Source organism: Dreissena polymorpha, chromosome 5, assembly GCF_020536995.1.
Source record: "Dreissena polymorpha isolate Duluth1 chromosome 5, UMN_Dpol_1.0, whole genome shotgun sequence".
Classification (NCBI taxonomy): Eukaryota; Metazoa; Mollusca; class Bivalvia; order Myida; family Dreissenidae; genus Dreissena; species Dreissena polymorpha.
In genome coordinates, this window is record NC_068359.1 from 44183069 (window position 1) to 44210219 (window position 27151).

General features: G+C 37.3%; 2 protein-coding genes and 1 long non-coding RNA gene across 4 annotated transcripts in view; 2 read left to right on the forward strand and 1 right to left on the reverse strand.

Annotated features, from left to right (window-relative positions):
• Window positions 1-5516, reverse strand: part of LOC127831375 (ubiquitin carboxyl-terminal hydrolase 19-like) — a 75106-nt gene extending 69590 nt beyond the window's left edge. Inside the window, exon 1 of the mRNA XM_052356344.1 lies at window positions 5362-5516. Coding sequence (XP_052212304.1) covers window positions 5362-5461 — 100 coding nt within the window. The 5' untranslated portion in view covers window positions 5462-5516. The remainder of the gene's footprint in view (window positions 1-5361) is intronic.
• Window positions 5517-5651: 135 nt separating this feature from the next.
• On the forward strand, window positions 5652-22751 carry LOC127831381 (E3 ubiquitin-protein ligase Hakai-like). Of its 2 annotated transcripts, XM_052356370.1 has the most exons (8): window positions 5751-5766; window positions 7419-7485; window positions 11671-11826; window positions 16933-17021; window positions 17360-17446; window positions 20305-20366; window positions 20931-21097; window positions 21496-22751. In XM_052356370.1, the coding sequence occupies exons 3-8, from the start codon at window positions 11697-11699 to the stop codon at window positions 22332-22334; spliced, it is 1374 nt and encodes a 457-aa protein (XP_052212330.1). In that variant the 5' UTR covers window positions 5751-5766; window positions 7419-7485; window positions 11671-11696; the 3' UTR covers window positions 22335-22751. The 2 variants fall into 2 exon arrangements, with proteins under 2 accessions (XP_052212329.1, XP_052212330.1); XM_052356369.1 differs by lacking the exon at window positions 7419-7485 and having other exon boundaries at window positions 5652-5766.
• A 209-nt stretch (window positions 22752-22960) lies between these two features.
• Window positions 22961-25351, forward strand: LOC127831388 (uncharacterized). Its single transcript, XR_008026409.1, has 2 exons — window positions 22961-23829; window positions 23975-25351. It is a non-coding gene; the product is annotated as an uncharacterized LOC127831388 (long non-coding RNA).
• Window positions 25352-27151: the final 1800 nt, after the last annotated feature.

Sequence of the window (27151 nt, forward strand, 5' to 3'; positions counted from 1 at the left end):
AATTTTCACATTTCTCCCCGTAGCAATATATGTTGTATTATAAATGTTGTTGTTGATATTGTATTATAAGCCGTACATTTTACACTTGAAGTCGCTTTAAGCTGGCTAAGCCGCGTTGAAATCACCTTTTTGTTGTTTTTACTTTAGTTAAAACAATATTTAAGTTAACAATTTATAATGATTTCCCTTGTTTATGATCCACCGAAAATAAATATATAATTGGAAATCATTTAAGTAATTAAATAGTTTTCTTTTCTTGTGTACAGTACCTAACAATGCCTTAATGTTCCTTCATTCTAAGATCCACGCAACATACTGTCATTTATTAATCATCGACAATTACGCTGAGATTAATTAGCACGTGTGGCAATTATTATGTTGCCCAAACTGCTTAATAATATTGTGCATCAAACGGTATAACACGTTTTTATAGAACACACGATTTATTGTGTTTGTTTTCTCATTACTCGTTCATATGTTCAATAAATAAAGATAAAATAATAACCTTTTATAAAGTATGTATAGCACCTACAATTTTAAATAATGATCGAACAGTAATGATCATGCATTTGATATAAAATCTGTGTAAACTCTTAAAAATTACGTCCATTCCACATGAACGACACGCTTTGCTTGTCGGACAAAATGGCGGCCAGATAAGCGTTGCTGAGGGGTGTGTGAAAAATCGATATCTGATTGGCTGATCGACAAAATGTGGGCGGAGTTGGCGACTGGTCAATTCCCTCCACTAACAGCATGTGAGTTTGGTTGGTAGTCACCAAACAACACAGGTGGGGTTTCCTCTGGATACAACTGCCCAGTATCACACAAACACACACAACACAAGACCACATCAAAATTGATTTTTTTTATTTCAGTAACAAGAAAATAGCTGGAAATTGCAGCTATAATTCAGAATTGTCCCAACTTTCATGAGTCTAAAAAGTTCATTTGGTAGGTCAAGGAGTGCAGAGGCGAACTCTGGGTCCACATATAATGCAGCCTCTGGCTTGAAAAGGACCTCGATCATAAAACTTCCACATACACACACACACACACACGGAACATTAGCATGAATGTGAAAAAAGATAGATGGATTAATGAGCACTAAGGAGTATATTGATTAAAAAGTGAGTAAATTAATGAATAATTAATTGAATGCATGAATATGATTATAAGGATTTATAGTGGATGAAACAAGGTTTGAATACATCTTGTTTAGAGATAAATGCATATTTGTTTTGTGCAATAAATGGTTATTAAACACACTGTTTTTAAAATATTCATATATATGTTTGAGAATGCAAGGTCATAAAAAGATAACAGTGGACCAGTGCTCCAGCTAGGCCTAAATTGAAGGGCGCCCCGCCCTGCCCTCCCGAACCTCCGCCCTGCCCTTCCTAGGGCCCCCCCCCCTGCCTTTAAAAAAAAAAAAAAAAATAAATATTTTTTTTACACATGATGATGAATAAATCTCTTATTACTTTATTACAATACACTGTAATTAATTTATTCCTCATTGTAGACATTATATTTAAATTGTTAAATAATAATTGGAATAATATATTCTAACAATTTATAATAACATATATATTAACATGCAAGAGGAAGCATTCCAGAAACGCCCGCGCACTCGAAAGTGCCCTTTTGACAAAATACTGCGCGTCCAAAGTGCCCTTTTGACAAAAAAGCCCCCCCTGCCCTTTTCAAATCCTAAATCGAAGGGCGCCGCGCCCTGCCCTCCCGAACCTCCGCCCTGCCCCCCCCCCCCCCCCCCCCCCCCCCGAACCTCCGCCCTGCCCCCCCCCCCCCTCAAAAAAAATTTCTTTTTTTTTTTTTTTTTTACATATGATAATTCATATATCTCTTATTACATTGTAATTAGTTTAATCCTCATTGTAGACATTATATTTAAATGGTTTGATAATAATGGGAATAATACAATTATTTATAACATATAAATTAACATGCAATAGAAAGCATTCCAGAAACACCCGCGCGCTCGAACGTGCCCTTTCCACAAAATACTGCGCGTCGAAAGTGCCCTTTTCACAAAATACTGCGCGTCGAAAGTGCCCTTTTGACAAAAAAGCCACCCTGCCCTTTTCAAATTCTAGCTGGAGCACTGGTCAATCCGATTATACACAGATCCACTAACATATAAATGAAACCATGTTTGTCTTAACCCATTTTCTAACGATTATAATCTTGTCAGATGTTTTAACTTTGCGAGTAAACTGAACGCTAACAATTTGCAAACACTTGTTTACATGACATATCCTCTGCGTGATTACTTATAAATATGTTGTTGGCATCTAAAACGTTTTATGCATCATTCGTTATTTTCCATTTTTGCAGAGAGTCACAATTTATTTTCTGTGTAGTCCGCCATCTTGTTAATTAAAATGATGTAAGCGACATGTGCACATAGCAACGTTACGTCGTATTATATGTCTGCCTTATACGCGATTCGCAGTATACGTTACAGTAATTGTTTCAATTATTAATTAAATACGATAACGAAGAAGATTACACTTGTTTGTGTTTGGCAAAATTTAAGTACGCTTGAAATTAATGCTTTGAGATAATTGAATTATGCATGAGATGCACTGGGATAACATCGAGGTTTTCATCAAGTCTCCAAAGCAGATGTACACGATTTTATCATGGAAGAGTACACATTACCGCTAAGTGTGCTCAAGGTATAACAAAGCCACCAAAATTATCGATTGATATTGACACGGGGTTATTCACGCATGACTAAATCACAACCGCGCGAATCTTCGCTGCCTTGGGGCCATTCTCTGATACTTGTCGGCTTAGAAGTTTGGTCAAGGGACAATAAAGATGTTATCAATAAGGGCACAACAGCGGTTGATCATGAAAGGACAGGGCGGCGGCCTTTGGAAAGGGCAGCGTGGCGCTAAGTGGCCTTGAAAGGGGGCAGTGTGGCTCTACAAAAAAGGGCATGGCGCCCGCCACGCTTAAACGGCCTGTATAAAACACTACGTTTACATGTTTGAAACTTAATTAATATCATTATTCTGAAAGCACACCTTATCAAGTAAGTTGTGTTTATTTGAGCATTAAGGATAAATTTATAATATATTTGTGTTTATTAATGCCAAAATAGTTTAAATTATGTTGTTATTTCACCTATTGAAGTGCCTACTGGATTCCAGGTGTCAGAGTTTACATGAAAATTCTTGTTACCAGTTGCAACCTCAGCGACCCAGAGTGGCAATAGCTGGCAGTTAGATTACTGCAATAACTGTGGACTACAGTACACTCCACGCGTTATCCCCAAAAAACGCGCTCCCTCCGCGGGTTTTTTTCTGCTAGCGAGTGTTCACGCGGCGTTGGAAGAGCGAGGTGAACTCGATAAAACGCTAGGCGTTACGCCGCGTTCGCTAATTCCCGCGGCGTATATTACGTTGAGCTAGTCGGTAAATGCAGACACTTTCCGTTCTTATCAGTGATCGCCGCGCAACGCCGCGTTAGCAGTGTGCTACTGGGCATGCCAAAAAATAAAAACATTGTTATAATAAATTGTTTAAATACTGTAGTACATGTATAAAAAAGATAATTGTATAAAAAATTAATACGTATAAAAATCATGTTTTTTAATTCACAGGTACGTCTACAATATGAATGAATATAATACATTTAACAAATTAATATTTAAATCATAACACATATGACACAAGAATAAATGTTCCGTAAAATTTCCAAATGAGAATAATAATTAGTAATCCGAAACACACTACGATTTTTAATTGTTAACACGACGTTTACAAATGCTTCCAATATACAGTTACACGTATATTTCCCGACAAAAGCGCGCGAAAATTATGCTGCAATGTACAAGGTCAAGGTACAATGTATACTCCTGCAAAGCGTGCGTGTATTGATTTTTTTATACAAACTTTGTAGCGCAGAGAACATTGAATTTTGTTGATTTCGGTTAAAAGTTTCTTTGGTATTTATTAACGAAATTATATTGCGAATGAGTTGATATTTCCTCTAAAATAATTTCAAATCGAACACGCCGAATCTTTATCGTTACGGTATTTTAGTAGAGTAATTATTTTAACACTTATTGTACTGTAAACTGAATAAAGAAGACATCTGGGCGGAACTGGATTTTAAGTGTTTGACGTTATGAAAACACGCAAAGCTTGTCTACTGACCTATTGTGTAGACTGCTGTCTGCGATGTTTTGACAAAAGGGATTAACATGTGTGAATGTCACTCTGCCGATTTGGTCCATAATTACTGGTAAACATTGTTTAGAATGTCGACGCAACAAGAAGACAACTGTGAATATTAAATGCAATTATCAACTCAATAGTTACCACCTTTTAGCAATCAATGGAATAACCTACAAACAAAGAGAAAATCAATGCATTAGCGAGCAGAGAATTAACTTTGTTCCGACAATTAAAACCATTTCTTATGCATTCGTTGAACGTGTTTACTTGAGTAAGTTATGCCTTTAGACAGGAAGCGGCTTTTCTTTGATTACGTCAAACTGTCAATTCACACAGATTTGCGAGATTTGTAGGTTCCTTGGTCATTTGTATACATGTTCAGTATAGAAAATCAACTGCTAACATGAAAACTTTGGATTAAATTATCAAAATAAAAACAATGTTGCAAACTGTGTTTATATTAATTGGTAAGTATTAGTTAAAAGACGACGTTTTGTGTGTCGTAAATCAACGAGTTTTCTATACAACAACAACTACTTCTACAACCACGTCGGGATCGATCTATCTTGGTTGTTTTTTTTTAATTGTAAATATTATACTACATGTACATGTATGAACTTGTAATAAATGTAATTTTTTTTGAAAATCAGGAAGTCAAACAAAATTAAATTGATCGTTATCTTGTTAAACGCGGAGTTTCCCCCGCGTTGCCAACGCCGAGGGCCGCCGCGTCGGCTTATCAGTTTTGCCGATCGTTAACCGCCGCGTCCAAAATCATGCAAACGCAGCGTATAGCGGGATTTTCTTAATCTCCCTCCAGGTCGAAACCCGCGGAGTATGGAGGGAAATTGGGGAAAACGCGTGGAGTGTACTGTACCGACATGGTAATTTATACTAATTTTTATTGATCGCTTATGGCAAACATAGATGTTTGTTTTAATTCAATGCATTTTAAGTCGAAACTTTGACTAGACAGTCAAAGTTTCATTCAACTCCTAAGCATTGCTAAGATACTAAGTCAGTAAGTAACTCCATCAGAATCAATACACAAACACACCAACTTCATAGACATTCGAGAATAGAGTGCATTTAGCTGTATGTGCCATATCACAACCTTTTACCATTCATGAAAACTTTACATACAACATACTTTTGCTTTTCTGAGTAGTTTGCTGTCCCTTCATATTCTCCAAATGCTTTCTCCTTTTTGACAGCTGAGTTGGATCGTCTGCAATTACTTCCCCTGACATTTGTTGATTTTCGTTTTGCGACTTCTCGAAAAAATTAGATTTCTCACTTGGAAGCACACCGTCAGTGTGCCTCCTTTTCCGCTTAAGTCTATCTATGTTGGTTCAACCAAATATATTTCAGATTTTCATAATTTTCACAAACAAATTCAGAAAAATATAACTTTTCAATCATGCTCTCTTGCTACAGCTTGTGAATCTGCTAGAACCAAAAGACATGTCCTGTCCAATCACAAAGGCTTTCACAAATCCATTAACCAATGGCAATAGTCGTTGAATAATTGATTAATCCAAGATGGACACCAGTGGTAAGGAACAACCCAATAAATTGTAAAAAGTGTTTATTGACTGAGACTACAAATCAAAATAGTGTTTTTACTTGCATGAAATATTATAAAATCAGTCGGAATTAATTAATATACGTATATACGAAAAAATGACTTTGATTGCTTCGTTGGAAATGCATATGAACATATATTTTCGCGACCTTCGTTGTCACTTTCTTTTCTGAATTTCAGACTGGAACACAGTTCCAAGTTTAGTTAGGTGTATCTGATCTTGTTCTAGGGAAGATCTACAGTAAAAAGGTGCTGCCCCATGCTCGTTTTCGTTCCCCTCATCCTAACCCTCTAGTCTAGGGTGGTTTAGGTTTCGAAATCTGCGTTGTTTCCAAAAATGCTCATAACTTCTATTAGTCTCATTTATAAGACGCGCAAAGAATTTAGAGATACTTTTTATATGGGCTAATAACTTCTATTAGTCTCATTTATAAGACCCGCAAAGAATTTAGAGATACTTTTTATATGGGCTAAATTCTTTGGAACGTCTCATCGTTGAAGGACCTTTTTTGTGGTGGAAACCAGAAAGTTTAAATTTTCATCAATTTGCGTAAAATTACAAAATAACATTACCAACTCATTCAGTTTTAATTCAGAAGTCCATTTTTACATCAAATATCGTCGATTCTAAGTTAGAAAGGCATAAATTCCTCAGTTAAACTTCTGCTTAAATCGCAAACCAATCACTGACCTGTAGCCATGTCATGAAACTGATTTAAATATGAACCAATCAGAAGAAGGCATTACGGTGTAATGTGTACGCGTAATATCATTTAACATGAGCTTTTAACACCGACTTACCTAACTAGATCTAGTATGCTAATCTTTGTCGATTTAATAAGCATATGTTCAAAACAGATATGGTGCAGTTTCTATTCACTGTTCTAAGTTTAAGCAAGTTTTTATGCATGTCTTTTTCGCACATCTGTCTGTGTTGTTTTATGTACTTACATTCTACGTTACATAAGACGGTATACTGTACAATCTGTATCAATATTATTTATGTACAGTATAAAAATAAAAGATGTTATTTATTTCAGAACTTTTTAATTGTCAATTTAGAAAAAAACAATGCTAAATTAATCCAGAAAAGTATAACATCGGTTTACTATGTAACGCGCTGCACCACAACAGACGAACACAAACTGTTTATTTTACGCTGTTTATTCTTCCACTTTAAACCAGATGCTTACATCGAGGTCGTGTTAGCGAGCGAATCGAGAGATATTGAAAAATTGAATAGTGGTTGGATTTAAATTGCTCAGGCGTGCAAAATTCAAAGTGTCATTACATAATTTTTACGGAACATTATCGAGAAATGAATTATCTACACAGGTATGTAAATATTATTGCAATCCGTTGATATTAAGTGTCTTATATCGGGGCTTGAATGTTGCGCACAAAATCCTTGCGCAACAATATAGACAAAGAACGAAAAATTCCCACCATTAATTTGGTCTTTCCCCCTTTGTACGCTCCAAATATTACCCATATAAAAAGTAGCTTGATATTTAAGAGCGTCAAAAATTTGGACTAAACTTCTATCAAAGCGTTTTTAGGGGGCATATGTCATCCTATGGAGACAGCTCTTGTTTATTACTAGTTTAACATTTATTTTGCAGGCACTGGTCGACATACAGACTAAATTTGCATGGGCACAATCGTTTTTATGCACCCGGTAGGGCACAGGTACATGTGTGCATTGTTTGATCTTTCATGTTGTTGCATGGTATTATTCAATACACCTGTGAAATCATCATTGGATACCTTTACTCTTATTATATATATAAATACCAACACATTTTTTTCAAGTACCTGTGCAGTAGGGTGGCATATAGCAGTCACACTGTCTGTCTGTCCGTCCGTCTATCTGTCTGTCACACTTTTGCGTTAGGGTTTGAAAAGTGCTCATTACTTCTTTGTCTCTTCAGATGTAACCTTCTTATTTGATATGCATGTGTATATGGACAAGGCTTTTCCATACACACACAAATTTTGACCACCTTGACCTTAAACTTGGGGTCCGCGTTTAGGTTTCAAAATCTGCATTTAGCTTTCGAAAAAGCATTTTTCGGGGGCATATGTCTTCCGATGGAGACAGCTCTTGTTTGTTCTCAAATCTTTAATTTAACAACCTGTTGACAATGTTTGAACATCTGATCTTTATAATTCCATAGCTGATGTTGTTTACAGCCAGACACATACAAGCTCTCTAAAAATCGATAAAAGTTCAAATATGTTCCATCGAAGTAAACCAACAGAACCAATAAATAAGATCACCATGGCTAATGGCTTAATTCCTTGGAAACTTTGATAGTTCAGGAATCCCTCCTTTGTTGGTTTATGGAAACCAAAACGGTCGGTTTTGCTCAACAGTCTCAGAATGGCTTGTGTGATGCCAAGCACTATTCAGAGCAGCTTCTAAAAAAGGAAAACAAACAAAAATCTTAAAATTTGATAAATGATGCAGAAGTTTTGTAATTGTCCTGTTTTTTGTTGACTTTGAACAGTCTGGAAGATTTTGGTACAAAAATCTAAAAGTATATGTATTTAATTACGCAGTTTAAGGCCTACGTAATCTTGTATGATATGTAACCTTACAGCAAATCAGCAAAGTGCGAGCAGATGAAGTGTAAACAAGGTGAAAATAAGCTAAAATACGGAAATACTAATTCGGAATATTGATAACTTTTGTATTTTTGTAAATAAACAGGTTTCTGTTGGATTTAAACCACAACTTACATGTACTACAATATTGCTCATGATCACATGTAAACCGCTTCTAAGAGCCAATGCTATTATTATAAAAATTAGAGCAAAAAGTCTTATTTTGGCAGTGAGAAACCTATAATTCAAGAAGATAGAGAATAATGCGCTACAAAATAATTACTTTCCCAGCGCATTTTTTCCTGAGGTATGCATATACGTGTGATATAGCATTTGTCACAGTGTCTATAGCTATGGCTATATGTATATCAGAAAAGTGATACAAATAGCAATCAACGCATGCCGCTGTGCCATGGGCTTTTGTCCGTATTACAATGCCAACAAACGGCTGCTTAACCACTGATGTTGTGGATCTTTGTGTCACAACTGTGGCAATTCAAGCAGCACTTAATTATCAATGTTTGCACCTATACTGTCTTGGGGCCATAAATAGTTCATTTGTAAACAGTAAGGATGAGTAATCTGATTATGCTGTTTTTTATATTGACTATAGAATTTAAGAAAAATGGTTGGACTGAATGCTTATAATTTCAAGTCTTTTTCATGTCCCCCACTGGGTAAAAATTGTATGTAGACAAATTTACATCATTATGTCTGAATTCTGATTATTTTGGATATTTGATAGGTAATAAGAAATACAAACTTGTAGCCAAGTGGCAATTTCTTGAGCCACATTGTCTTATTTCAATTGTAGGCTAGCTATTGGCTAATTTGGTGACTGGGATGGTGTTTGAAAAACAGGGCTCGTCCGGCCAGTCACCAAATTAGCCAATAACTAGTCTACAATTGAAATAAGACAAGGCATGAAAGAAACTCATAAACATTCAAATGCATGCAAGAGTCAAGAATACAACTGTAATCTCAAAGGTTGTTATTATTATTATTAGTAACCAATTTCCAATCAAAGTCATTTTTTAAAATTGTTATTCTTTTTTTTGGAGGGTTGGAAATTTATGCTTGGTTATAACCAACGGGAATCTGATGTAGTTGTTATTCACAGCTATACCCTAATATTAAGACCTACTTGCAGATATTATTATGCCCCCCTTCGAAGAAGAGGGGGTATATTGCTTTGCACATGTCGGTCGGTCCGTCCACCAGGTGGTTTCCGGATGATAACTCAAGAATGCTTGGGCCTAGGATCATGAAACTTACTAGGAACATTGATTATGATTCGCAGATGACCCCTGTTGATTTTGAGGTCACTAGGTCAAAGGTCAAGGTGACCCGAAATAGTAAAATGGTTTCCGGATGATAACTCAAGAACGCTTAGGCCTAGGATCATAAAACTTGATAGGTAGATTGATCATGACTCGCAGATGACCCCTATTGATTTTCAGGTCACTAGATCAAAGGTCAAGGTCACAGTGACCCGAAATAGTAAAATGGTTTCTGGATGATAACTCAAGAACGCTTAGGCCTAGGATCATGAAACTTGATAGGTAGATTGATCTTGACTCGCAGATGACCCCTATTGATTTTCAGGTCAAAGGTCAAGGTCACAGTGACCCGAAATACTAAAATGGTTTCCGGATGATAACTCAAGAACGCTATCGCCTAGGATCATGAAACTTCGTATGTAGATTGATAATAGCTGGCAGATGACCCCTATTGATTTTCAGGTAACTAGGTCATGGTCACGGTGACCCGAAATAGTAAAATGGTTTCCGGATGATAACTCAAGAACGCTTATGCCTAGGATCATGCAACTTCATAGGTACATTGATCATGACTCGCAGATGACCCCTATTGATTTTCAGGTCACTAGGTCAAAGTCACAGTGACCTGAAATAGTAAAATTGGTTTCCGGATGATAATTTTAAGAATGCTTATGCCTAGGATCATGAAACTTGATAGGTACATTTGTAGATTGATCATGACTCACAGTTGACCCCTATTGATTTTCAGGTCACTAGGTCAAAGGTCAAGGTCACGGTGACCTGAAATAGTAAAATGGTTTCCGGATGATAACTCAAGAATGCTAATGGCTACGATCATGAAACTTCATAGTAACATTGATCATGACTTGCAGATGACCCCTATTGATTTTTAGGTTACTAGGTCAAAGGTCAAGGTCATGGTGACCCGAAATAGTAAAATGGTTTCCGGATGATAACTCAAGAACGCTTATGCCTAAGATCATGAAACTTCATAGGTACATCGATCTTGACTCGCAGATGACCCCTATCGATTTTGAGGTCACTAGGTCAAAGGTCAAGTTCACGGTGACCTGAAATAGTAAAATGGTTTCTGGATGCTAACTGAAGAACGCTTATTCCTAGGATCATGAAACTTGATAGGTAGATTGATCATGACTCCCAGATGACCCCTATTGATTTTCAGGTCACTAGGTCAAAGGTCAGGTTACGGTGACCCAAAATAGTAAAATGGTTTCTGGATGATAACTCAAGAACGCTTATGGCTAGGATCATGAAACTTCATAGGTACATTGATCATGACTTGCAGATGACCCCTATTGATTTTCAAGTAACTAGGTCAAAGGTCAAGGTCACAGTGACAAAAAACATATTCACACAATGGCTGTCACTACAACCGTAAGCCCATATGGGGGGCATGCATGTTTTACAAACAGCCCTTGTATTATTTTTTGGTTTTGCCTGTTGCTGCATTATATGCAAACCTCAGTATATCCCTCCCGGCACTCCATGCTAGTCAACTATCATGACAAGATATTGCAATTTCCAGCTTTATGGCTTTTCCTGAAAGTTATTTCATTATGGACTGGGTTGCCTGTGCAGAATATCAGAGCGCCTGGTAGGACCTGGCCTCTATGGTGACCAACCAAACTCACATGTTCCATTAGTGAGAATTGAGCCTAGTTTGCCATGATGAGAAGAAAGTGTATCCATGTATTGATATTATTGTATAAAACATGTAGGGTGTGGCAGTGCTAGTATTTGTCACAAATTGTGGGATGTATTTTAAAGGGTTTGGCATGAAAAATAAGAGGGGAGTGGGGGGCAAATATTTATAAAAGTTGGGTCTTTTAGGGGGATGTTTTGTGAACATATTTCAAGTACCGGTAAAAGTATTTTATAAGTGCAAATTGAAAGACTGAAATCTGCTCACTTAGAATAATCAAACTAATGAAGTTTTAATGTTATTTATTTATATATCTGGTTGCAGATGTAGAACTAGAATCCGAGAACTCAATGTCATCGAGTCCGAGGCCGGCTCGCAAAAATATCAAACTAAAACTGAAGTCAGAAAAGTCCTCTGGCAGAGGCCGTCCACGAAAGAACAAGACTGGGAAAATAGAGGACCAGATTCATTCCTCAGATGGTTAGAGATTGCATTGTTTTAAAACTCAATAGTAATCTGAAATAATTGTTAACTCTTAAGCTTTTATGTCCCTCATGCCATGTCAGTCCTCAGCATTAGCCTTGCAAACACTCTAGAAGCAACATTGATTTCCCTATGTTAAGCTCACCTGAGCACAACGTGCTCATAATGAGCATTTGTGATCCCATTTTTTCCGTTGTTTGTCTTGCATTGTGCCTTGCAGGTCCCTCATCAATATTCACCTTGCTAACACTCTAGAGGCCACTTTTTTCTGATCTATTCTGATAAAACTTGGGCAGAAGATTTGTTTCAATAATATTTTGGCACAGTTGGGTACTTGGTGATGTGAGCTCAAAAACTAGTTCACAAGGTCAATTTTTTAAAACTTGTAAATACTATAGAAGTCACATTTTAAGTCTTATGAAACTTAGTCAAAACATTTGTTCTAATGATATCTCAGTGGAGATAAGAATGTTAACAGTCAGTTGAAAAATATGGCGGTCAGAGAGCATAGCAGTTTTCCTTATATTACTTTAGCGAAATCTTGTTAATTCACTGGAAGTCACATTTTTCAGAGGGTAGATCATACGAAAGTAACTGGTGTGGCGTAAGTGAGGAAGTTAAATGGATATCAGAAGATCATCCTGCACATAACAATGTCCAATAAGTATGGTAAATGTACAAACCTTTAAAAAGTTAGGACGAAAACGTAGAACAATCAGCGGTTGGCCGCCATTTTGAATACCATTTAATATTTTGCTCTTTTACACCACACCAGTTTCTTGCATACGATCTACCTCCTGATTTTAGGTCCAATCATCATGAAACTTGGGCATAACATTTGTTCTAATGATATAGTTTGGCTTAGTTTTTAAAAAAAAGGGTTATCGTCAGTTGTAATCATGGCCACCTGGTGGCGAGAAAGTTTTCTTTTTATGGTTATAATGAAACCTGTTAACACCGTAGATATAACTTTTTTATTGAAATAACAAATTTCTCTTAGTTAGGAATCCGGCTTCCATTTTTGCAGAATAAACATCTAACAATTCTTTCAGAACTTGCTGTTTAAGATATATTTAACTTAATTGGTTTCAAGTATTTTTGGGCTGTTCAGAGTTTACAGTATACTGTGTCATCTAATCAATAACTTTTTAATTGGTTTTAACATTAGGTTTATGAACTGAAACATAATTGTTAAAGCCCCATTACCACTGAAAATCGACGATAATTTCGTACAATATTTCGTAAAATAAAGTTAAACAATTAAAAATCAGTGTTCCTTATGGAGGAAATTTCAAAGACAGATGTGGTCTGGTAAAATAGATGTTTGTAGATACAAAATGCTCTATCTAATTATTGATTTGCATATTTAATTCCATTTTGATTTCCCGCAACGATATCTATTCATACGACACATGAACACTAACATGGTATGAACGTGTGTAATATGAATAGATATATTCGCGGAAAATTAAAATGGAATTAATTGTGTCACAAATAAATAAAAGGAGCATTTTGTATCTACAAAAATCTATGTAATCATACCACATCTAGGGTTGAAATTGTGGCTTTTGCCTTAAGGAACACTGATTGTTGAGGTGTTAACTTTATTTTACGAAAATACTTTACGAAATTTTCGTTGATTTTGAACGTTATAGAGGAATATTGTTTACAAAATGCCTATTTTTTCATGCATTGTTTTTGTACATTAATTTGCATGTAAACACTCTGCATTTTGGTTTTTCTCATTTCACTTTTCATGTACAATTTTGAATAAATAGCCAGCTTTTACAACAATTGGCAGTATTTGCATGCTCGATGCATGGTACTTATTTGTAACAGTATTGAATTTTGGTTGTTATGCCCCCCTTCGAAGAAGAGGGGGTATATTGCTTTGCTCTTGTCGGTCGGTACGTCCACCAGGTGGTTTCCGGATGATAACTCAAGAACGCTTGGGCCTAGGATCATGAAACTTCATAGGTACATTGATCATGACTCGTAGATGACCCCTATTGATTTGAGGTCACTAGGTCAAAGGTCAAGGTCACGGTGACCCAAAATAGTAAAATGGTTTCTGGATGATAACTCAAGAACGCTTAGGCCTAGGATCATGAAACTTGATAGGTAGATTGATCATGACTCGCAGATGACCCCTATTGATTTTCAGGTCACTAGGTCAAAGGTCAAGGTCACAGTGACCCGAAATAGTAAAATGGTTTCCGGATGATAACTCAAGAACGCTTAGGCCTAGGATCATGAAACTTGATAGGTAGATTGATCATGACTCGCAGATGACCCCTATTGATTTTCAGGTCACTAGGTCAAAGGTCAAGGTCACAGTGACCCGAAATAGTAAAATGGTTTCCGGATGATAACTCAAGAACGCTTATGCCTAGGATCATGAAACTTGGTAGGTAGATTGATAATGGCTGGCAGATGACCCCTATTGATTTTCAGGTCACTAGGTCAAAGGTCATGGTCACGGTGACCCAAAATAGTAAAATGGTTTCTGGATGATAACTCAAGAACGCTTATGTTTAGGATCATGAAACTTCATAGGTACATTGATCATGACTCACAGATGACCCCTATTGATTTTCAGGTCACTAGGTCAAAGGTCAAGGTCACAGTGACCCGAAATAGTAAAATGGTTTCCAATTGATAACTCAAGAACGCTTTTGCCTAGGATCATGAAACTTGATAGGTAGATTGATCATGACTCCCAGTTGACCCCTATTGATTTTCAGGTCACTATATCAAAGGTCAAGGTCACGGTGGCCTGAAATAGTAAAATGGATTCTGGATGATAACTCAAGAACGCTAATGGCTACAATCATGAAACTTCATAGGTACATTGATCATGACTTGCAGATGACCCCTATTGATTTTGATGTCACTAGGTCAAAGGTCAAGGTCATGGTGACCCGAAATAGTAAAATGGTTTCCGGATGATAACTCAAGAACGCTTATGCCTAGGATCATGAAACTTCATAGGTACATTGATCATGACTCGCAGATAACCCCTATCGATTTTGAGGTCACTAGGTCAAAGGTCAAGTTCATGGTGACCCGAAATAGTAAAATGGTTTCCGGATGATAACTGAAGAACGCTTATTCCTAGGATCATGAAACTTGATAGGTAGATAGATCATGACTCGCAGATGACCCCTATTGATTTTCAGGTCACTAGGTCAAAGGTCAAGGTTACGGTGACCTGAAATAGTCAAATGGTTTCCGGATGATTACTCAAGAACGCTTATGGCTAGGATCATGAAACTTCATAGGTACATTGATCATGACTGGCAGATGACCCCTATCGATTTTCAGGTCACTAGGTCAAAGGTCAAGGTCACAGTGACAAAAAACATGTTCACACAATGGCTGTCACTACAACCGTGAGTCCATATGGGGGGCATGCATGTTTTACAAACAGCCCTTGTTTATAACTATTTTTACCCAATTTACAAGAAGAATGCGGTCACGACAAGCCAGTCATTAATGTATGGTTCATGTATGCAAGGGTGTCTGTAGTGAGCTGGGCAGTTGTCTTTATATGGCAATACATTGTAGTGAAACCATGTGAATAATAGATACCAAACATTCATGAAACTTGTTCATAATATTTTTTCAAATTATATCTTGGCCATCAGTTGGTGGGGCAGTTTTCTTTACATTGTTTAGACTGTAGTGTTAAAGTCAAACTTATGCCTAATCAGCATAAAACTTCATCAGAACATTTGCTATAATAAACTCTCAGCCAAGTTCAAAAGTGATAGTTGGTGTTACAATTTTCAGCGGGAAAGTTCATAACTTCAATAGTCACAACACAGTATATAGACTCTACATTTTATTAACACACTAAGATAACAAATATATACACCAATGAATTACACACTCAAACTTTATGCATCTTTACATGTCTACGCTCAACTCCACTCTCCCCTAGATTTTCTCTGTTACTGGCTTTTATTCAAATCTGCCAACCCTCCCATATTTGTATGTTGTGATAGTTTTTATTGACACTGATAGCCCCCTTACATTTGATTAATATTTATTATGCCAGCTTTTGAAATATATTACAAGCAAACTCTGCTGAGCAGCAGAACAGACCTAATTATCCCAACGCTATTTGAAAAGCGTGGGGATATTGTGGTTATCTCCGGCGTCTGTCTGTCCGTCCGTCCTGGACACTATCTCCTCCTACACTATAAGCACTAGAACCTTGAAACTTACACACATGGAAGCTATGAGCATATGTGCGACCCTGCACTATTTGGAATTTTGATCTGACCCCTGGGTCAAAAGTTATGGGGGTGGGGGTGGGGCCTGGTCAGAGATTTTTACTCATTTTTTTAGGTTATTTTACTATAATTTCTTCATTTCTACACCGATTGTCTTCAAATTGATACTGAACCTCTCTTATGACAATACGGTCAATCTCAACTATGCATGGCCCCATTTCCAACCCTAGGGCGTCCCGCCCACATAGGCCATGCCCACCCAAAATTGCCTTTTACTATAATTTCTTCATTTCTACACCGATTCACTTCAAATTGATACTGATCGTCTCTTATGACAATACGGTCAATCTCAACTATGTATGGCCCCATTACCAACCCTGGGGCGCCCCGCTCACATAGGCCATGCCCACCCAAAATTGCCTTTTACTATAATTTCTTCATTTCTACACCGATTCATTTCTAATTGATACTGAACTTCTCTTATGACAATACGGTCAATCTCAACTATGCAATGCCCCATTACCAACCCTGGGGCGCCCCTAGGTCAAACATGCGGCGTGGGGATACGCATCTGCCTCTTACGCGCCATTTCTAGTTTATGATATGAAATGATGACAACGCAATAGCCTGGTCTGATAAATGATGTTCACATTTTGTAGTCGTAATATTTGTTTCTGAACTTTTTTAATATCAGACTTGTACTATTTTGTTGTCTGCAGAAAATACTTGCAAAACTGTTAATTGTGCACATAGGTGATGAAACTGTGGTAGGTAAAATATAAAATCTTAAAACAATACATGTATTTATTTATATCAGTAGATTTTTAATTCTTCAAATCCTTGTATTTTTTGTTATGATTTACAGATGATGAAATACTTGAGACACCAATTTTCAAGACAATGGAATCTGGTGAGCCTATTCATCAGAACAAAAAACTCAAATGGGATCATAAAGTAAGTGTATACAGAGAACTTGATTGAAGTCAGGGAACAAAAAAGATGACTAAGTCCTATATCAAAGTAGTGTTTGTTTAATAAAAAAAAAATTATATTATAAATGTTAACATTTAATTAAACAAATATCTTGGCATCAATTTAGTTACATCTTGCATGTATTTCATTTTTCTTTTATATTAATTTCAAGACTTTTCAAAGCATTATTTAACTGAATCCAGGTCTGTTACAATAGTTTGAATGTTATTACCAGAGTTATTTTGTCTTTTCTTATATAAAAGTGTGCACAACTTGTCATTTGTATATTTATATGTATTTAAAACATTAAATGTTTACAGGTGAATTTGCTTGGAGAGAAGGTGGTGGATCCACTGATCCACTGTTGTGAGATGTGTTCTCTGCCTATTCTAATCTACGGGCGAATGGTAAGGATTATTCCTATGACCTTCAAGTTAGCAGTATGATGCCAATTTGTGTACTTAGAAAATTCAGGTTACCGTTTTCTTGCAACAACTCAATATAGCTGTGTTTTGATGCAGATATTTTATTAAATATCAATGTGTGTACTAGTCAATGATTTTTATACGCCCGTTTTAAAAAAACTGGATGTATTATAGTTTCACCTTGTCGGCAGCAGTGTCCGCTCTCTAAGTCAAATAGTTTTCATCTGATCTTGACCAAACTTGGTCAGAAGTAATATCTGGACAATATCTAGGTCAAGTTTGAATATGGGTCATGCCGGGTCAAAAACTCGGTCACTGGGTCACTTAGTGCATTTCAAGCATTTAGCATGGTGTCCCTTCTCTAATAAAAATAGTTTTCATCCGATAATCACCAAACTTGGTCAGAAGTTGTATCTAGACAATATCTAGGTCAAGTTCGAATATGGTCATGCCGGGTCAAAAACTTGGTCACAGGGTTATTTAGTGCATTTCAAGCATTTAGCATGGTGTCCGCTCTCTAATTGAAGAAGTTTTCATCCGATCTTCGCCAAATTTGGTAGAAGTTGTGTCTAGACAATATCTAGGTCAAGCTCAAATATGGGTCATGCTGGGTCAAAAACTAGGTCATGAGGTCACTTGGTGCATTTCAAGCATTTAGCATGGTGTCCGCTCTCTAATTGAAGTAGTTTTCATCTGATCTTCACCAAATTTGGTCAGAAGTTGTGTCTAGATGATATGTAGGTCAAGTTCAAATATGGGTCATGGTGAAGTTATCAAGTTGTCCAAAACCTTCAAACGGACATATCTTGTGACAGTTTGGCACTCTTGTTAACCTTATATTACACCCACCAACCCCATCAAAATAAATCCTCATGCTGAAAAAATCATCCCCCACCCACCTAGAGTAATAAGCAATCTCTTTTAAAATGCAGTGGACAGTATTTAATAGTAACTTTATAAGATTTTTAGGGAAATGCGTGATTTTTTATTTTCAGCAATTCAGTCTCACTTTTTAAGAAAATAGTAATTGTGTGTGAACTTGCATAGATTCACACCTTGCTGAGAACCAGGAATTGCATTTGGGGCCTCTCAGGTCTAGGTCACTTTAATCAAATATATAAAAAATATTGTAATGAAATTTGGTGTGAATCCTCCATACATGCAAAATTAAGCTTAGAATTTCTTTTGGGGCCAGTAAGGACAATTTGAAGGTTACTTTATAACTAAGAATAGAAAAGCAGTTTCTTCACATTTAATTGAGTTTTGATGGAGGTTTGCTTAGATAAGGGCATTACATAGTTATTTGAATAAAAATTAATAAATTGGTAAAACGATGAAAATCTACTTAAGTGGCTTAGTCACGTTTTTTGTAGTAACATTAATTTTCAGGTTTAACTATGTAACTATTGCAGATATTCTCCATCAAAAAGGCCTTCAAAGTATACACAGAATTACAGAAAATGTACGTTTCATTATAAAAGTGAAAGAAAATTTGAGGCCTTTGTGTTTGGACAAATCTTGTTAATTTATGTTATGAGTTGCATGAATTCAACATTTGTATACACTTAACCCTTAAAGCTCTGGAGCTGAATTTTAAAGGCCTTTGCAAACAATTTGGATCCAGATGAGACGCCACAGAACATGGCGTCTCATCTGGATCCAAACTGTTTGCTATTCTGATAGTATTCTTTGAAAAAAATCGAAGAAAATGCTAATTTTAGAAATTCAGCAGACGACATTTTAGCAGAAGACAAATTACCCAGCATGCAAAGGGTTAATTATGCAATCACCTTTTCATAGCTAAATGGAGTGTGTACATTTGTATCTCTTTTATGTAATGCAAACTATGCAACAGTACTTAGTTTTTTCCAATACCTGAAATTGGATATTATGGGTATTGCTCCATTGCTTATTTTGACACAGGCAGACATTCGTTTTATGTTGTTTAGACAACTGGGACACTCGTTCCTATATTGTTTGTAGAAACCATTGTCCATTTTTAGCTCACCTGAGCACAACCTTCTCATGGTGAGCTTTTGTGATCGCTTTTTGTCCGTCGTCCGTTGCGCGTTGTGTGGCGTCAACATTTGCCTTGTTAAATCTCTAGAGGCCAAATTTTTTGTCCAATCTTCATGAAATTTGGTCAGAAGATTGGTTTCAATGGAATCTTGGATGAGTTCGAAAATGGTTATGTTTGCTTGAAAAACATGGCTGCCAAGGGGCGGGGCATTTTTCCTTATATGGCTATAGTAAAATCTTGTTAACACTCTAGAGGCCACAGTTATTGTCTGATCTTCATAAAACTTGGTCAGAAGATTCATCCCAATAATATCTTGGACGAGTTCAAAAATGATGCCGGTTGGTTGAAAAACATGGCCGCCAGGGGGCGGGGCATTTTTCCTTATATGGCTTTAGTAAAACCTTGTTAACACTCTAGAGTCCATTTATTTTCCGATCTTCATGAAACTTGCTCAGAAGATTTGTCCCACTGATATCTTGGATGAGTTTAATAATGGTAACCTTTGCTTGAAAAACATGGCTGCCAAGGGGGGGGGGGGGCATTTTCCCTTATATGGCTTTAGTAAAATCTTGTTAACACTCTAGAGGCCACATTTATTGTCCAATCTTCATGAAACTTGGTCAGAAGATTCATCCCAATAATATCTTGGATGAGTTCGAAAATGATGCCTGTTGGTTGAAGAACATGGCCGCCAGGGGGTGGGGCATTTTTCCTTATATTGCTATATTAAAACCTTGTCAACACTCTAGTTTCTCATTCAAAATCCCTGTGTATGGAACAGAATAATGCAGTAATTGGCCAATTCCTTTGTCCTTTTCAGATTCAGTGCAAACATGTTTTCTGTTTCACATGTGCCAAGAAGACGGAGAAAACATGTGCAAGGTGATTCACACTTGTTCCACTGCTTGTCAAATTATTGCTATTTTTATGCCCCCGGATCGAAAGATCGGGGGTATATTGTGTTTGGCCTGTCTATTTCAATGATTAAATTAATATACAAAAAAAATCTTCTTATTCACTGTTTTGAAATTTCTGCCATAAGAAATGTTGTAATATAGTTTGCCAAAAGGTGATAAAAGATGTTTGTTTGTTTTAGTAGAAACAGTCAGTTGTATAAAGTAATCCTACGAATTTTGCACAAATGGCATAGAATAACATTGAATTTCTTATTCAATTATGTTAATCATAAAATAAATACAGTTCATTGGGTCACATGGTCTTACATAAAGTCATTTAAAAGAATCATACTAAAAATCATAAACATAATTTATGTTAGATTATAGAAAATGATTACATTTTTGCTATTTTATGGAGTTTAATTAGGAAAAGGTTGAATCCAAGTACAACTTATCTTTAGACAAAGTTTGCTGATTTGTTGCCATCGCCATTTGCAGATTTCATGAATGACAGAGTAAGCCTTGTGTTATTAACACGAGTTGCTTTCAGGTGTGGGGACCCAGTTCAGAGAATTGAGCAGTCAGCGCTGGGAACTGTATTCCTGTGCACTTATGGGGGATCCAAGCATGGCAATAACGGCTGCAGGAGGACGTACCTCTCACAGAGGGATCTGAATGCTCACATCTCACACAGGCATCTCAAGTCGGAAATCAAAGGCAGGGAGCCTACATATTTTACTGGCCTAATAAAACAGTGTGGTATTTAAAGTGGCATAATCATGATTCAAAATGGAAAAAAATTAATCATTACTGAAAAATGCACTTTTGGTTAATTTTTTGATTCATGTCAGCAATTAGTTTTGTGTAGATGAAAGCTCTGATACATGTACATGTATATAAATAAACTATCTTACAAACTTACAAACAATACCATCTATTGGTTGATTTAATTGAAATGGTTGCTTTCTGCCTTAAGGTTTACATACATGAATTCAGGTACATTATTTTACTATTTTTTTGTTTTTATTATCCAAATATGCAAGGGAGAAAGCTATATGGGTGTATTTTTTGTCAGGTGTTATACAAAAATATTTCTTATATTCATGTTTTTACAGACCAGAACATCAGCAGCATAGCTGCCAAAGCAGGTGCAGCCCCAGTGGCTGTGAAAACAGCAGCACCGTCTCTGGAGTCACAGGCAGCTCTTCTAGAGCAATTCAATGCTGCAATGAGACAAGTATCAGCCACAGCAGCCATGTTGCCTCCAAGAACGGCTCAGGAACAGATATATCACAGTCAGCCCTCAGCGGTGTTAATGGGCATGCCAGTCGTATCTACAGTGCATCAAACAGTGGCTGGACTTCCGGCCCCGGCTTACATGGTCAACTCTACATTACAGACCCCCATGGGGCCCATGACAGGAATTCAGTCCAGCAACACCATGTCTGCTATACCCTCCCCCTCAAGTCATGATGGCTTCACATCAGCTATCCCCGTCGTAGGGGGCAACCGAATAAAGACCCTGATCAGTGTGCCAATCCAAGATGACGACTACACCAAGGCAGTTCAGCAGCCTCCTCCACAGCAGAGCTACCAGAACATGGCTGCCACAAGTGCCATGCCCAACATGACCTTCCCGCCACCCTCATTTCCTCCAGTAGGAAGCATGGCATCGAATTTACACCAGATGCCCCCCAGAATACCCCCACCAATGTATTCGAGCCATCAGTCAATGACCCCATCTGGGCCTCCCCCACCAGCTTTCACAAGCCCGCCCCCAATGATGTCCGGTCCCCCTCGGGGGCCTCCCAGAATGACTGGGGCTCCGCCCCCAAGGTACTTTGATGGACAGGCACCAAGGGGTCCTTGGCCAGGGCCTCCAAGGGGACCAGTGGCGCCACAACATCCCCCACCTAGGGGCCCCCCTCCAAGACCAGAATACAACTATTATTGAACTGTGTAATCGTGTGTGTTTTTTGGCTTTTTAATTGTTAGCTGAAGTGGTATACAATTCTGGAAAATAATGTTGTTTCCATGGTTTTGTTGGGTCAATATGCTTAATTTAAAAGTAAAAGAAGAAAAGTATTATGTGAATTTTAGAGTGTTAAGTGGCAAGTAGAGTATAAAAAGTGAACTACATCTATTTACTAGTTAACGCCTAAATAAATAAATCAGCTGTGTATTATTGCTATGAATGTTACTTATTATAAACGTTACACAAAATGGGTTAAGATTACTTAAGTTTGTTACGACACAGACAGAGGAGGTATGTTGCACAATAAAACTTCTTGGAATTTTCTTAACAAAAATGTTTGTTTAAAATTTCCAAGTGCCTATATTCTGAGTAACTGATTATAAAAGCTTTCAAGTATCTTTGTTAAAATATTCAATTTTCTTGCACATTATTGTATCATATCCCGTACACAGGAGTTCCTTTTATTTAAGGTTGAAAAAAGCATACTTTTGTTAGCCGGATTTTTTTCGAAAAAAATCTCGGCTTATAGATTGATGTTGTCGGGCGGGCGGGCGGGCGGGCGGGCGGGCGGGGGTGGCGGGGTGGCGGGCGGCGTGCTCGAAAATGTTAAAATTCTTATTTCATGGTATAACTTTGGTATGCTTGGACCTAGAGTCTTCAAACTTGACATGAAGGTTGGCCAGGATTAACAGATGACCACTGGTCATTTCAAGGTCATTCATTTGAAGGTCAAGGTCACTGTGACCTTCAATATAAAAAATGTTAAAGTTCTTATAACTTTGGTATGCTTGGACCTAGAGTCTTGAAACTTGACATGAAGGTTGGCCATAACTAGTTAGTAACCACTGGTCATTTCAAGGTCATTCATTTGAAGGTCAAGGTCACTGTGACCTTGAATGTAAAAATGTTAAAGTTCTTATTTCATGGTATAACTTTGGTATGCTTGGACCTAGAGTCTTCAAACTTGACATGAAGGTTGGCCAGGATTAACAGATGACCACTGGTCATTTCAAGGTCATTCATTTGAAGGTGAAGGTCACTGTGACCTTCAATATAAAAATGTTAAAGTTGTTATAACTTTGGTATGCTTGGACCTAGAGTCTTGAAACTTGACATGAAGGTTGGCCAGAACTAGTAAGTAACCACTGGACATTTCAAGGTCATTCATTTGAAGGTCAAGGTCACTGTGACCTTGAATGTAAAAATGTTAAAGTTGTTATAACTTTGGTATGCTTGGACCTAGAGTCTTGAAACTTGACATGAAGGTTGGCCAGAACTAGTAAGTAACCACTGGACATTTCAAGGTCATTCATTTGAAGGTCAAGGTCACTGTGACCTTGAATGTAAAAATGTTAAAGTTCTTATTTCATGTTATAACTTTGGTATGCTTGTACCTAGAGTCTTCAAACTTGAAATAAAGATTGGCCAGTACTAGAAGATGACCACTGGTCATTTCAATGTCATTCATTTGAAGGTCAAGGTCACTGTGACCTTAAATGTTAAAATGTTAAAATTGTTATAACTTTGGTATGCTTGGACATAGAGTCTTCAAACTTGACATGAAGGTTTGCAAGCACACTTAGATGACCACTGGTCATTTCAAGGTCATTCATTCTAAGGTCAAGGTCACTGTGACCTTAAATGTTATTGTTGTTCATGTATATGCATGCATTCAAAACATAACACAAGGTTTGCTCATGCCTTGAAAAGTACTTACATTTCATTTTGACCTTTGAACAATATTTCAGTAATTTAAGTATTGCATTGACAAAAACACGAAAGGTACTTTCCTGTCATTTAAATCAAAAATCCGGCTTCAATGCGGTCATCTCCGACCGCGGAACTCTTGTTCATGAACTATTTTGGCAATAGTTGCTGTTGTCTTAATTGTATATATTTTATTACACTGTTTTCTTATTTAAAGATATACCTTATTGATCAGTGACATCTTTCGACGCTATTTAGTCCATAGCGTCTTGATAAGTAAAGAAAAAACTACACCACCATCATGATGTTTGTACTCACCGGTACTGTACTGAACATTGAATTACTAGTACTATACAGTTCTCCCGTTGTCAAAATGCACAGCCGCGTGCTAGAGAACACTGAAAATTAATATGTGCAATGTTGTTGTGCATAAAAGCATATTTTAGCATAACATTGATTAAATGAACATTCTTATATACTACAGGACACATAGATTTTGTCTAGTAAATAAATACATTGTAGTTAGTTTTGCCCAACTTTGAAGGTAAAAATCTTACTTGGGTCAAAACAAGACTTTTATAGTGGCATTAAACAATAGACAATCAGAAATCGATAACTCCCGGATTACCACCCTGAATACTCGCATGCGCCGCCATTACAGTACTGAAGAACCTTCAGGGACCTATACAAACATATAGGTCCCTGCATTGTTCTTCAGTGGTATCCGGACAATCGGCACCCAGTGTTTTTAGGCATACGCGGACAGTCGGCACCCTGTAAATTTGTCGACCCGGACAATCAGCACCCGATTTAATTGTATACCCGGACAAACGGCACCCGATTAAAGGCGATTGATAAAGCCCGTCAGCATCTTGTTGAACTAATTAGTCTAATCCGCTAATTGGTTTGGTAAAAGAGATGATTAGAGATAAAATACCGTCAACAAACTGTGTCATCAAACCAATATAAGTGTGGATTGATTAACGTTATCTTCTAATTGGTTTAATAACACCTCTTAACAATTTACGAACGTCAAAGACAATTAAATAATTCCTGAACTTATGATTTCTCCCAAAAACAACAAACTGCGAATGAAAATAAGCTTACATAGAAGAACAAAAATGGAAACATTTCATAACAAACATGCAATTCATCACAACACGTAACGGTGTGCGAAGGTTGTGTTTCGAAAATCAGCTGCTGACAACTTTAGGTGATTTGCTTTATTTGCATTTGATTATACATGTACTATTTGACAACAAATAAAATTACAGGATGGAAATTACAAATGGTTTGCATTTTTCTTGCCCAAATATATGTATACAATATATAATTTGAAAACACCAAAATACACATCCCCAATGAGCTCCCCTACCGACAACACCAGCAGACGTAACTCGTTTGCTGGGGACTCATTTATTAAAATCAAGGATCCGCCAGCAACAGGTCCCACATATAGGAAAATATATCTCAGCGAGCTGGCGGATCTGGTTGCTGAGATACTAAAGGACCAGAAAAGGCCCACTGGGAGTCATGTTATATCTTACATCTATAACAAAATTGATTCTCGATTCAAAAATTGCAGAGAATCAATAACAAAGGTCATCCCCCCTGATAAATCCCTAACTAATAAAATCCATTCTGGAACTGGGGATCCTCCAATAGTAGCAGATCCAGGATGCACCTCCCCGGCCAGCGGTACCCTCCCCGTTATAAAAGAAACCTGTGCGGCTTGCCAGGACCCCCGCGAAACTCAAAGGGGCCTGTGCAGGCCATAAACTAGGAGTTAAATCTCCTCATCACACATTAAATCAGATTAAATGCAGTTAATTTCACACCACTATGGACAGTAACCTGCAAATCATTTCATTCAATGTTGGTGTCAACAAATTGACAGAGTTAAAATATTATATTGACAGTAACCCTATTACCCATATCTTATGCCAACAGGAAACCAAATTTTCAAATAGTACTGTAAAACAAATACCTGGGTATAACTGTGAATTCAAGAATTTTGTTACTTTAAACCATAATATTGCCGGTGGCATTGCCATCTATATTAAAAACAATTATGAACACCTGGGAGTGAACAACCAATTGAAACCTGATGGTAGCACTGCTATTGAGGCATTAGCAATTAAATTGGTTATTGACAAGAAACGGCCTCTTATCCTGGTCAATTTATATTCAAGAGGACGTGATCTTGAAACTCTGAACGGCCTCTTTTAGGAATTAAGGACCATTAAAGGACCCTTTGATGTAATATTCACAGGCGACCTTAATGCACATCACCCTGCTTGGGGTTCCATCAGTTCAGATGCAGAAGGTCGGGCGGTAATAGAATGGTTGGACGAGCAAGATCTTATACTGCTCAATGACGGTTCTCCAACCAGACTTAACCCCACTGGTTTAAATTCCCACATTGACCTTACTGCTGTTAATGCCAGGATAGCAAGTGCGTCTGCATGGGCAACTGTTAAAGATACCATGGGATCTGATCACCTCCCACAACAGGTTACCCTGCTCAACTATATTGCACAGGGAACTGAGGTTCAATGCTCAGGGGAGCAAAAGTTTTTATTGGAAAAAGCTCATTGGGCTCAGTTTAGGGACCTCTGCTCAGATCTCTCCCTTGCAGATGTTCACTCCCAGGATCCAAATCTGTTTTGTAATAACTTAACTAGCAAGATACTGTCCATAGCGGAATGTAGCATACCGGTCTCCTCCGGCAAGGTTAAAGCCAGAAATAGGGTCCCGTGGTGGAATCAGGCGTGCTCCAATGCAGTACAGGCCCGTAAAAATTCTTAAAAAGAACCCCGCTGAGCATAATCTTCTTAATTATAGGTCCCTCGAAAATCAAGCAAAGCGGGTCATTTTGGACGCAAAAACTCAAAATTGGAAAGAATTCTGTGATTCAGCTATCATTAATAAGAAAAATACTAGGGATTTTTTGCAAAAAATTCACAGAATTAAAGGAAATTCATTCACCCCTGTACCGCTACTTAAATACAAAGGCGAAATTGCCACTACCCCAAGGGAAAAGGCTCAATTTTTGGTACGACATTTCCAATCTGTCTCCAGTGACTCAA

Excerpts from the sequence above, each read along its gene's own strand:
- LOC127831381 (XM_052356369.1), top strand. Across the intron at positions 11,827-16,932 it reads CCAGATTCATTCCTCAGATG|ATGATGAAATACTTGAGACA; the intron begins GTTAGAGATTGC and ends TATGATTTACAG. Across the intron at positions 20,367-20,930 it reads ACGGAGAAAACATGTGCAAG|GTGTGGGGACCCAGTTCAGA; the intron begins GTGATTCACACT and ends AGTTGCTTTCAG.